This window comes from Oryzias latipes, chromosome 9 (assembly GCF_053564925.1).
Source record: "Oryzias latipes strain Hd-rR chromosome 9, Olatipes_Hd-rR_3.1".
Taxonomy (NCBI): Eukaryota; Metazoa; Chordata; class Actinopteri; order Beloniformes; family Adrianichthyidae; genus Oryzias; species Oryzias latipes.
In genome coordinates, this window is record NC_136245.1 from 24,198,896 (window position 1) to 24,212,330 (window position 13,435).

Sequence of the window (13,435 nt, forward strand, 5' to 3'; positions counted from 1 at the left end):
TTATACCACCAAATTGTTCCCCGAACGTAGCTGTGTCTGCAGCTCACCGCTCCCCCAGGGGATGGGTCAAACACAGAGAACAAATTTCAGAATAATGGGACTTTAACTTAAACTTGTCTTCTTCCATGAACCTCGTCTTTAGTCTCTTTCCCAGCACCTCCAGCCTCCCCATCATTTAACTGTCCCTCCTCTTAACATATCCAAATCATCTCGGTCTGCTTCCCTGAATTTGTTTCACCAAAACACCTAACATGATTGAACATTTCCTCTGGACTCATTCCTGATCCTATCCATCCTCGTCACTTCCAAAGAGCACAATACAATCTCAGTTCTGCTGCCTCCTGTCTCCTTCTCTGAGCCACTGTCTATAAAACAACAACATGGCTGCTCTCACCACAGTCCTCATCATTACACATGAAAACCCTTTTTTACCCATTCCAATCTGCTTGTACATGTTTCTTTACCTCTTTTCCACACTCTCTGTGGTGCTGGACTGTTGACCCCTAAGAGCTTAAAATCTCCTTCACCTCTGCTCCCTGTGACCTCACTGTTCCGTTTGAGTTTCTCTCATTTCATCTCACAGACAGGTCCTCTGTCTTGCTGCTACCAAAACAAACCTCCATCTGTTTCCTTCACCTGCTCCATGCGCCAACTACAGATCTTAATGTTATCTGCAAACATCATGATCATCATTTAAAATAAAAATTGAAAGTTTAGAGAGTTTGATACAACATCCACGAGAGTCTAGACGGGTGATTTTATCACATAATAACAATAGGAGTTGGAGCACTTTTATTCCAATATATAATTCCAAGATGAGAGAATTTGTAGCTTGGGAGCAACTTTACTGTCAAAATTAGCTGTTTAACCCTTCTGTGAAAAAGGAATATATGCATTGTGGTATTTTGAATTTCCTCTCAGTGATTGGCTGTCAGAGCTCAGATCATTGATCTTTAGATATTTGATATAGCAGGGAGGAAAACATTAGGATCCCATTCCATAGTTTGTTCTAGTAAAAACTTTGACTTTGTAAGGAGTGACTCATGTGTTGCATGAGGTCTTACAGCTGGAAGCAAATTGAAACAGAGCCAAACACAGATGCAACAAAACTAGGAAGTTGTGAAAGTTATTTGAAATAAGCAGCAAGGCTGTTAAAGAAAATCTGTTCAGTGACATCATCTTTTTATTGACTGATTTTAACAACCGAAGCTCTTTTCCACTCGACCACAGCATTAAAACCACTGGCACGTGAAATGAATCACACCAATTATCTCGCTATATTCCAGTCAAATGGTATTGTACAGTGAAATCTTGGCTCAAGGCATTTAGAAGCAAAACTGTTACACTTTAAAACAGCTGCAAGACACTGAGCAGGTGGTTTTATGGTTGATAAGATCTGCATTTTTTCCACAATTCAGAAGTCAAATATAATTTTAGTGGTATACATTTTTAAACTAAAAGAGAGTGACACTTAAGTTACTTTACAGACAACTACATTTAATCAAATCATTCAGAATTCTGACATCATAGGTAAAGTCCAAATAAATACCTGGGAATGCTTGGTTATTCTTTACAACAACAAAAAAAGAGATGCAGGCTACTTTTATTTTTCCGGATGAGTAGTGGTCCGCTTTTTATGTGGTTTCAACTTCAGTTAAAATTTCTTGAACGTTTTTTTTAAACAAAATGAAAAAGAAAAAAAAAGGGTCAAATTAAGCAAAACAATGTGCTTGAAAAGCAGATGCTAGAGTTGTTAACTTATGGTCCCACCCCTTTTTTACAACACCTTAGGTTGTGCATATTTTTATTGATGTATCATTAATTTTGTTTTCATTTCGGATCATTTTGACAACTTTAACTCAATTTGTGATTGATATATAGCATTTTTATTCCAGTCTGGTTGCAATCTTAATGCTCAAGACAAAACCTTTTGCGTAAATTGTATTTAAAAGACCATAAGTAGGTTAAATGTGCATCTACGTTAAAAATGCTGTCTCATTTTCAGAAAGCATCATGTCTCCAATGCTGGGACTCCCAAACTAAAGCACAAAAGTGCAGAACTGGGCTAAAAGTCTCACATGGTTTTCGTTAGTGAGAAACTTATCACATCCAAAGTAATAACATCAACATGACAGCATCAAATTGCCTCCAGGGAGGCGGGTACAAGATTTGGAAAACAGCACTCAACATTTAACATTTTTAGTCACAAGTCCTCCAGAGTCAGTGACTTTTTTTAGACTTTGGCTTGTGTTCATATCAAAATTTATGCAAATGTAGAGCATATTTAAGCATAATAGAACATTCCTCTAAGAGAGAATGTTCTGAAAAGCAGAAAGGGCGAATTGCGTGTTTTGACAGAAAGACTGGGTCAACAGTTTTTGTGCCAAAATGTTGATTGCTGCCATCTATCAGGCAATCAAAGTGAGGTGGAAAAGAGGTTTCCTGTGTGGTCAATACATGCCAGATGGCACATGACTTGGCTAAGCTGTCATGGGTGTGGTTGTTGGGGGTGGATGAAAGAAAAAATAGCAGAAAGATAGAGATGTTAACTGGAAGGAGAGAAAAAATAGAAGTCAATCACTGCTTTACACGTGACGTTTTAGTCATGCCATTGAACGGCTACCTAACAAATTTTACATCTGACGGCTACAGATCATTTGTGAAAACATTTGTCAACCAACTCCAAGAAGTCAAATCAGCTTTCATACATGTTTTTGCGAGTGCCTGAGTGCAGTTTAGGCTTACCCTCGAGATGGTGAGGGGCATGTTGAAGTCCTTTCCTCCTTGCAGCCTGAAGCCCCAGGGGGCGGGGCCCAACAGAATGACGCTGTAGTTGCTGCTCATGGTTTCTGCGATATGTTGTTGGACACTAAAGTCAACTTCTGTTGCAGATCTAATGAAATTAATGAGTTTTTGACAGATTACAGCTAAATGCTTTGGTGAGAAGTGCTTCTTTCAAGATGTTCTTCCAAAGTCTGGGGGAAGATATGGGACATATCAGGAACATGATTTGCCACTTAGAGAATAAAAGTTAAGATAAAATTTTGAAATTAATATTCAAATGCCACGTTTAAAATATAAGCTAAACATGACACATCCAGAAAACGTAGAGCAACTACACCCGAATTAACAAAGCAATGAGCACTTAAAATCTTTCTGGAAAATGGGATTTACTGACTCTACTTTAAAAGAATCAATTGCATTGTATTTCCTGGTTGCAAGCAAATCTACAATAAGCTATTCCTTCGGGATCCTCCACCAGAGGACCCTAATAGAGCCTGAATCAATATAATTGCAATATAGTAACTACGTGCTACTGTTATTATGATACAGACTTAGAAATGATACCTCTATTGGAATTTCCCAAGCAGAAGGCAGGTGGTGTAGACAGTTTAAATCCCAGTTTCCTCTGGACTGTCCCTTCCAGCAAGCACACCGACTGTGTGAGAGAGGCAGAGAGGGACAGTACGCTCTTTTATAGTTGTTAATAACAGAGGGGAGGGTAAAGGTGGAGGAGGGGAGAACAAGAGAAGGAGGGGTAAGGAAGAATGGGTAGAGGTTAGAGTGGGTGGAAAAAGGAGGTGGGATTCAGTCATGGGTGGAGTGGTTCAAACGCAGAAAACAGGGAGAAAGTATAAGGGGGTGGGGGGTCTGATACAAAAATAAATGAACAAAAAAATATTCCTAATATTGGTAGGAGAGGGGGAGCATCAGAAGGGACAGCATGGATTAATGATGGCTGCTTTACACACTGAATGGTGAGAGGAGCAAGATGAGGCATGCAAGCAAGCAGGAAGCAAGAAGCAGGGAGAGGGGATGGTTTATCTTTCAACTAGATATTTTGGGAACACTGTCAGGGCTGCAGGCTTGTTTCACTTAAGGTTGGACGAGCCATAATGGACTTGTCTAAAAGCTTCATAGAAAATGTCTGAGGTCAGTGAAGGAACTAGAAAAACAATTGTTTAACACCAGAAAACGTGTTTTTTTATTTTTATTTACTGTTAATCCAAAATTTACATTGAAACTAAACCTTTTCTTTAAGTCTGTTTTTCATTCATAGCAATAGGACCAAAGTGAAGAACATTTATTTCATTATTTCTTATTTTTGGCAACATACGGCTTACAATTATGTACTGGATTTCGGCATTTCACCTTTTTCATTTTATCTCAGACAGATCTATTGTCTTTGTAATGAATCTAAAATTAGAAAAACTCAATTAAAAGACCATTATTTCCTATCCTAACCTTAACCAAACACTTAGATGTATTTACATCATCTTGCAGAGGTGAACTTCTGTGAACTCCAATAATCTTTTGATCATTGTTGTCTTTAAGTTATGATTTTGCTGTTAGGCAAAATTTATAAACGTGCGGTTTTCTAGGACAGTTTCTGTAGAAGGGCAGTAGTTCATTAGAAATTCATCCCATCTCCCTTATCTTGCTCCTTAGTCCCCATCTCAACATCCCACTCTCTCCCTCTACTTTCCTTTTTCGTCTGGTCCAACAAGGAATGTATAAAAATATAACTCTTATTAATAAAGCTCAAGTACAAAAGGGGTTTATACAAATATACACTCCAACTGTCTGAAGATCCATAAACCACCATTGTAACAGTCAAATCTGTCCAACACAAGAGGCACACAGCACTTATCTGCTTGCTCAGATGTTGGACAGGTGAAGTAAAGAAAAAAAAGAAAAAAAAGACATTCTCCTCAGAGTTGTAGGGACTGTTGGTGTGGAGTGAACCCAACCCCAATTCCCATCATTTATCAGTTTACAATCTCTCTTGGAGCCCCTCACACCCCTAACCTAACATTACCACTGCAACAAAAATACTGTAGCGAGAAATATTGAAGCCAACCAGCCGTACAGTTAATTTTCTTCATATGTGTCTATCAGCAGAAAAATACCAGAAAGACGTGTTAAAAAATAATTTAAAAATAAATTGCTAAAAGTGCAATTTTCATAGGAGTAGGTATTTCTCTGTTTATCTGCCTAATGGACATCCCCACAGTTGACTTCAGTCATCTTCACTTCAACCAGTTTTAACAAAAGTCTTATAAATCACAGGAGGAATTTTTTTCAAAGTCAAAATTATCAACACAAAGTTAAAATGGAGAATATATTTTCTCCGCTGAAAGATACAGCAAATTAAACCTTACATGATCTGCATTCCACAACTTCTGTTAGAGTAGTTTAATTTTAACAATTACATACTCCTGATCAGTATGCAATTGTTCTTTATATCCTGCAGCAGTGGTCCACAGCAACTGTTGCCATAAAAACATTCTCTCTCCCATCTACAAGAGACCCTAAATTCAATGAAGAGATGAGGTCAGATCCCTTTTAGGTAAACAGAAAAACAACAGGAAATTAGATTGTAAATTAAAGAGTCATACACGAACGTAGACACAGTTCAAATCTAAGAGACTACAAGAAAACGTGCAAAGTGAAGTCAGACGAGGAGAAATGTTGGATAAGGTCAAATGGTAAGATATGGTGGTGTTACTTTTTTGTTAAACCTTGACCAAGGCTGATGCCCTTCTTTCAGTGCCGAATGATCTCAAATGGGCTCTGAGCTGGACCTTCAGTGAATAACTAACCCACTGGAAGCTAACAAAAGCCATTTGGCTCAATGTGAAATGAATAAATATCATGTGAATAGTTTATTAGTGAATAATATTCCTGGGAAAAAGCCTACTTTGAGTCCCTTGATCTAAAGTATTTTCCTGCCCAAAAACATTCAATTATTGCTTTATTTTGTCAAACATGACTCACAGCCGAAAACTGTAGCAGACAGAACAAAGGGGATTTGTGGGCCGTAAACAATTATATCTAACAATGCAGAGAAAGATACTTATGCAGCAACCCTCAGACATCATGCTGTCTTTTGTTCTGTCCAATGGCCCATTGCAGTCCCCATATGCTCACCTCTCCACATGCTTAATGATCACAGCTTAACAGCCTGCGGCCTGACACACATGCTCAGGCCGAGGCAGGCTCCTCCCCCTTGTAGTATAATGACCTGTGCCACTAAATGACATTTGATGTGGCGTCAATGTGAAAAATGGAGAACCCCAACCCCCTGCTGTGGCAATACCACCACCTGCACCCTTACTGAACTCTATTCATAATCTAAGATCAAATGCAATGTCCAATGTTTGAAAACTTTCCAGTCTAGGTGAAGGCAAAAATAACATTTCAGTAAGACAACTCATGCAGTAAAGAAGATTTATTTCCATATTTTTTTAGTTTGGCGTAAGGCTTTGTTCAGATACATAAAACAAATATCTCCATAGAAAACTTTGGGTATTAAACTACCCCTAATGGAGCTTACAGGTGGAAGCCGGGGAGGAGAGTGGGGTGAAGAACGCAGAGCTCGCAGAAATCGATGAAGAGAGATTGGACAGCACACAGAGAACTTAAGCAGGACACTGAACAGGTGAGTCGATTAGACTAAACCGCCAGCAGGGAGGAGTAACCAGGTAAACGCACTGCTCTAGTTGCCTGCCTGAAATACTCCCATTTTGCCACTTTAAACTTTAACGTATTGTGATTTGTTATTGTGGAGCTAAGAGTCTTCTGTGAAACCACTGTGGTTAAAACAACATAGTTCACTTTATTTGCATAAAAATGTAATTTTAGATAAGCATGGTGAATAAAACTTTGAAAATGTACGAAAGATTTTGATATAAGTGACAAATGTAAATGAGGGATATCATAGTTAAAAAAAACATTTTTTACAAATCTAAAGTATGTTCTGCCAAATGAAATTAAAAAAAAAAAAAAAAACGGGCCAGGTGCTTATTTTTTGGATTGTACACAATCTGCCAGCCATCTAATCAGTCTGACCCCTTGAGACTAGTATAAATCCAACTAATCCCTCCCAAGCTATGTACAGTGAATCATGCAGCCAGTGTACAGTGACAAAAGATTGCTTTTCCATTGTGCAGGTCTTAATTTCTTTATATTAATTTATATCCCATAAGGCCAACACTAAAAAATCTATTGTGATCCACAAACAAAAAAAAAAACTTACAAGTCGTTGATGAAATAAATTTTGTTCTTGATCAAAATTAAAAGAAGCTTTTATTAGAGCAAATTGCTACTTGAAACTTCTTCAATATAAACTATGTTCATTGTCTTTTTTTGGGTTAGTTTAGTTTTCTTCTTGTTCTCATTCATTGGTTTTGGGATAGTTTACAGTGGCAGGTTGGATCAGGGGGCTATTCCAGAAAGCAAGTTTAAACTACCCTGACTTTAACCCTGAACTCTGGCTGAAATCTGCCTGAACTTGCTTACTCTGGGTATGTCGGTTCCAAAACACCAGATATGAGTTAGCGTAATCACGCTCGACTTGGTAACCGGGGTAATGCACGTGCACAGCAAGTACATAAAGGCATTCTCAATAAACTGCCGATTTCCGGAGTCACCATGGGAACGCGTGGAGAAAAAAAGAGAGCGCTATACTCCAGTGAGACGGAGTCTGAGATTTTAATGATGGCGTATGAAAAGATGGCGTATGAGAAAGAGTTTCTGCTTGGAGAAAAATAACGGACAAAGTAAACGCATGATTTTCTGATCTTTCTTCCAATTAAATTATGATGTGTGGGTATATATATATATTAAAAAAAACACCCCTCTCACCCTTCCGCGGGTGATTACTCACACAAGCTCGGGTCCACCACCAGAGGCCTGAGAGCTTGAGGGTCCTGCCCAGTATCTTAGCTGCTCCTAGCACTGCGCTTTTCTGGACTGAGAGGTCTGAGGTCTTTCCAGGTATCTGTTTTAGACACTCTTGCAGCTTGGGGGTTACTGCCCAAGTGCTCCAATTACCTCGGGCACCACTGTCACCTTCACTTTCCAGGCTTTCTCCAGTTCTTCTATGAGTCCCTGGTGTTTCTCCAGTTTCTCATGTTCCTTTTTCCTGATGTTCCCATCGCTTGGCACTGCCACATCCACCACAACGGCTTTCCTCTGTTCTTTATCCACCATTAAAACGTCTGGTTGGTTCGCCATTACCATCCTATCAGTCTGGATCTGGAAGTCCCACAGGATCTTTGCCCTTTCATTCTCTACCACCTTCGGGGGTGTTTCCCATTTTGACCTTGGGGTTTCCAGTTCATATTCTGCACACATGTTCCTGTATATTATTCCAGCCACTTGATTGTGGTGCTCCATGTATGCTTTACCTGCCAGCATCTTACACCCTGCAGTTATGTGCTGGATTGTTTCAGACGCCTCTTTGCACAGCCTACACCTTGGGTCTTGTCTGGTGTGATAGATTTGAGCCTCTATTGTTCTTGTGCTCAGGGCTTGTTCCCAAGCTGCCAGGATGAGTGCTTCAGTGCTGTCCTGTATGCCAGTCCTTTCTAGCCATTGGTAGGACTTCTTGATTCTTTTATTTATTTATTTATTTATATATATATATATATATATATATATATATATATATATATATATATCTCTTCTAAAACTTAAATGAATTGATTCAATTGGTAACAAGTAATTGAGTTACATTTATTCAACCTAATTTCTTATGTCTATCCAACTCAATGATTTTTTATACAACTCAAATTTACATATATATCTAACTGTCATATAAATCCAATTCAATTAAATGTTTTCGATCTTAATTCATTGTACTTCTTGAACTCTCATATGTCTAAATTTGAGGCCGCAGATATTCTAATTCTTATATCGTTAAAATGAATGACACAGTGTGGATTTGCAGAACAACATGCGTACAGTTATCATGAATCTGATTCTAAATTCAATTCTTGCACATAGCACTAGGGGTGCTAAATAACCTCATCACCCTCTACTTCCCTCTTACTCATGATGCAGAAAGAATTAAACAAATCCGTCCAGACAGGCAAAGTTATTGGTATCCCACAATTCCTTGCGCTGCCAATCTAACAGCAGCACCAAAGTTACACCTACTTAATTGAATTCATTTGAATGAAAATTAAATAAATGTCTGATAACTATGTGTTATTTTTAGGCTGACTGAACTTTAAAAAAATGATTTATCTTAACTGAAGCAAATAATTACCGTAAGTTAGATCAATGTAGAAAAGTTCTTCTTTCCAACATCCATACGTGATCTTATAACCGTCTGACGGTGGAAAGAGTATTATCTGAGCTCCTTCATCCACTAAATCATTTTCAAATGGACATGCCATGCTGCTTCACCTCTCTGAAAACCACTAACCTTCAACTAAACCTGCTCCAGACAGTGGCGCCTCCAGAAATGTTTCATGGGGGTGGCCGGTAGGGGGCCACTTTAAATTTGGGGTGGCACACTATAACCATGAGCTATATTTTTAATATTCATTTTACTAGATGTAGTAAAACAGCCTTTAGAAAACTAACAAAGTCAAATGCCTACTGATACGTTTTGATTTATTGTGTTTATATTTATTGCTTAGGTGAGTCTGTTTGGGATGTTCGGTTCTTGACTGGGAGATGTCTATAATGAACAAAAAGTCAGTTGTTCTGAAATGTTAATAATAATAATAATAATACCCCTCCGTGGTAATTTTTTTAATTATATTTGTAGAAATTTCTATTCAGGCTAATAAACTTGAAACAGTTTCATTATCAGGGCAACATAATTCTAACTTCACCTGTTGGTCCAGGAACATGTCAAGCCCCTTTTGATGAGTTCTGCTTTGCTTCTCTGACCAATGATGCTGACTGTCCCTTGTCTGATGCTGTCTTATGTTTGTCTTGCTCATTATCTTCTGTCATTCATGCTGGGTGTGGATCCTGCTGCTCTGTCTCATCTTCCTCCTTGTTACTAATCCTCTTGCTCCCCTGCCATGTCTTTTGCTCCTTCTGCTGTACTTTTCTTCTTAAAATAAGAATATATGTAGACTTTTCTTCATTCTCTAAAAATTGACATACACAAGCATCAACTAATGACTTTAGTTAACTTTGTAGACAGGTCAAACACACATCAAAATGCTGTGGTAACACAACACACCAGTCCTCAAATAGTGCCATGAAATGCAAGGCACGTGCGAGGGGGGGGGGGCATCCTTTTTTCAGTACTAATAAATGTAATCGCACATCCACCACCCCTGTTGCTGTGGTGGAGTTGTAATTGTCGTTGTGCACAATACAGATCAGTTGATCTAAACAGATTGTTAAAAGACACCACAGAAAATATTTAACAGGTGTGAAAAGAAATGTAGTGTTTTTGGATGTGTACGTGTGTGTTTTGAAACCTTTTGCTCGCAAGATGCAGGAAGGGAGGGGGTGAGCGCATGTGAGGGTGTGGAGCGCCTACATGCACGGTCAGAAACCGTTTTTGGAGTTAAGCAAAAAAAATAATAAAGAAAGTTCCTCTTGAAGAACTGAAACTGGTTCTTTTGTTTAACCCGCTCTGGAAGCTCTGAGGGTTCGAACGCGGAAGTGAACCCCGAAGGAAGATCAGCCTCACCGTCTATCCGTGTTCTGCATCCAGCGGCTCGTCTTGAACTATAGATGTCAGCGCATGCAAAGGCAGCAGGGAGGGGAGAGGGTGTGGACCGGTTCAGGTGATCAGAGCGACTTGGCGCCTGCTGGCTGTGCATTTGGGATGAAATGCATGACCGATGCTACCACAGTCTAGTGGCCAGGAGTGGCCACACCCTGGTGGCGCCACTGGCTCCAGACCAGGTTATGTTCAGAGCATGAGTTGCTATGGGAACTAAGCATACCCAAAAACTTTCCTCCATATTTGGAACCGAAAGCCGAGGTTACCCACTTCCTTAGCTTAAAACTTACCGTGGTAACCCCCCCGGACTGGGGTTTGTTCCTTCAGAAAGTTTGCCTCATTTCCCAATAAACATTGGTCAGCTTCAGAGTGAGGGACTTTGTTTACTGGCTGACTTAAGGCCCGTACACACCGGGACGAATATTCGCCAGGCGTTATTCGCCAGCGTTTTTCGCCACGTTTTTTGTGTTCACACCCAGGCGATTTTCGCTGACGATGAGCCGAGCGAACATGCAATTTCATTCCCTGACATTAGATGGCGCTTAATGTAAAACAGAAATACTCCAGTACACAAGGTGGCGCTGCGCAACTTTACGCTTCTTAAAGTCGCTTTTCACTCAGAAGAAGAGAGCAAGTATTTACGCGGTTGTCAGACTCATACAAAGAAAACATGAATATTTCAAGCACCAGTTGCTCCAACTGGTGCTTGGTTCGGGGACTATGGTTCTTGGTTCGGCGTCTATCTTCTTCGCTGGTATGTGTGCTCAGCAAGGCAGTTTTGTGTTTGAGCGCCCCCAAGTTGTGATTTACTGCAACTTCAGAAGCTCCAGACACGTGTGCAAAAGCGCCATTCTCATTGGTCGAATAGATTTCGACGCGAGGCGTCAAAAAAAAAAAAAAAAACGAACCCGAGGCGTTTGTTTTTTTTTGACGCTTTGACGCATGGCGTTTTTTCGCGTCGGTGTGCACACTCTCATTGGTGCCCTTTGTTTAGTCACGAGGCGTTAAACGTCAGCGAAAATCGCCGGCGAAATTCGTCCCGGTGTGAGCGGGCCTTTACGTTGGTGCTGTTTATACTTTTTTCAGACCAAAGAGCAAAAGCAATAGCAGGGAGTAAATAATAGTGTGCATTACAAATCTTTATCCAAGTATGAATCTAAAGTAACAAATGTTGTGGTTTCCTGTAATGACTACTGGAGGCAGTTTTTAAAATGGATTCATTTCCCATTCACTTCCAATGTTAAAATGTCCAACTTTGTGCCCAAAAGAAAAAGACCCAAAAACAAATGAGCGCCTGGTTGGAGGAAAATCTTTTGTTTAAATGTTTTTCTTTTTTATTTCCTATTTAAGACAGTCTGAGAGCCATCAGGAGCAGCAAGTTTTATTTTATTTTGGTGTAATGTTTGACTTAACTTTGGAGTCAATGGGAAATCCTCTAAACATTTGAATCAACACTTTTGATGTTGTTCTATTTAGCCAGATTCCCTTGACTTCATCCTTCAGCTTTATTGTTTCAATTTTTTTGTTTTTGCTACATTTAAGGTCAGCTTTAGCCTTTTATTTTGTTCATTTATTTTTTGTCATCAAGCCTCTGTCTTCTGCATTTCTGTTCTCCACAATACATTTCCTCAATACAAACAAAATTGTTGAAATATATGGCAATTAGAGAAAAACTTGAAAAATGTTTTACTTTTTTTTTTTTTTAGAAAGTACAGGGAATAAATTTTAAAGAGACCATCCTCCTATTTGGACTTCTGCTATCAGTGGCTCTACATCAAGTTTTCCACATTCTGCGGAGAAAAATAAAATCAAACGTGTAGCATCACTGGTTAAGCAATTAAAATTCAGTTTTGACAGGAGGGATGAAGGATGGAGAAGGTAACTGCAGTTAGGAGGGTCAGTCGTCTGCATTCATGTCAGTGAAATTTGTGCCAATGGGCTACTTCGTAGGAGTTACATCTTACAAACCACAAATAAAGCATGTGCAGACATGCACATGGAAAAAAACGGAAATTAATCTTTTTGTTTCTTGGAAACCATAATCTCAAGATTAACTTCAGTTGAACTTGATTCAGCGGTGGACACATCCTAAATGATCTCTAAAATGAAATCTTATAAAACTTGAAAAAACAGAAACATGAAATGAAAACCTGAACATACACAAGTTAAAAAATGCTAAATTAGAGAGGCAAACCCACAGATAAACGTCAACTCTGAAAGACAAAATGTAAGAAATGAGTAAAAAAAAAAGATAAATCACCAGACATGTTTTAGTTGTTTGGTTTTTTTCAGCAAAAGTTCACCTCAGTTCTTTGTAATGTAACCATGGTTGCCAATGACAGAGGTCATTATTTCCTGTAGATCTTCACCAGGTCTATATAGCGTTTGCTTCATCCGTCCATGCCAATCTTCATGATGATTTGGAGCTGTTCTTGTTTTGGCATATTCTCTATTGGATTTAGGTCCAGACACTGGCTAAACCACTCCGGAACCTTAAAATGCTTTTTACATAGCCACTCCTATGTTGCTTGGGAGTTGTATTGGGGGTCATTGGAAGATCAAGAGACATTTTATCTTCAGTGCTTTCACTGATGCAAGGAAGTTCTTGTCTAAAACCTTAACATGGCCCCATCCAGCCTTTCTTTAATGTTATCCTGTCCTTTTTTGGGGGTATATGGCAGTGGGGATACAACTCCGCATTCTTCCCCATCCAAACAAGGCGTGTGGCATTTATAGCAATAACCTACATTATGGTCTCATCGAAAATACATGAAAATGTCCACTATTCTCCCCATGATCATCCAAATGGCTCATGATAAACTTTACACAGGCCTAAATGTGGTCACTTAAGCAGGGTAATCTTTAGACGATGATGTGTGTTACTAATAGTAAGCTCCGTTACTGTGATCCCAGTTCTCTTCAGGTCAATGAGCAGTTCTCCATGTAGTTCTT

General features: G+C 39.2%; 1 protein-coding gene across 9 annotated transcripts in view; it reads right to left on the reverse strand.

Annotated features, from left to right (window-relative positions):
* pdlim5a (PDZ and LIM domain 5a) overlaps positions 1–13,435 on the reverse strand; it is a 63,461-nt gene that overhangs the window by 48,493 nt on the left and 1,533 nt on the right. For 5 of the 9 annotated variants that reach the window (XM_011479046.4, XM_004072343.5, XM_011479045.4 and 2 more), the window contains exons 1-2: positions 3,349–3,580; positions 2,746–2,975 (exon numbers count right to left, since the gene is read on the reverse strand). The exons of 3 other annotated variants lie outside the window; for them this stretch is intronic. In XM_011479046.4, coding sequence (XP_011477348.1) covers positions 2,746–2,844 — 99 coding nt within the window. In that variant the 5' untranslated portion in view covers positions 2,845–2,975; positions 3,349–3,580. Of the gene's footprint in view, positions 1–2,745; positions 2,976–3,348; positions 3,581–13,435 lie in introns of those variants that run through there. One more of the 9 variants, XM_078953073.1, reaches the window with a different exon arrangement.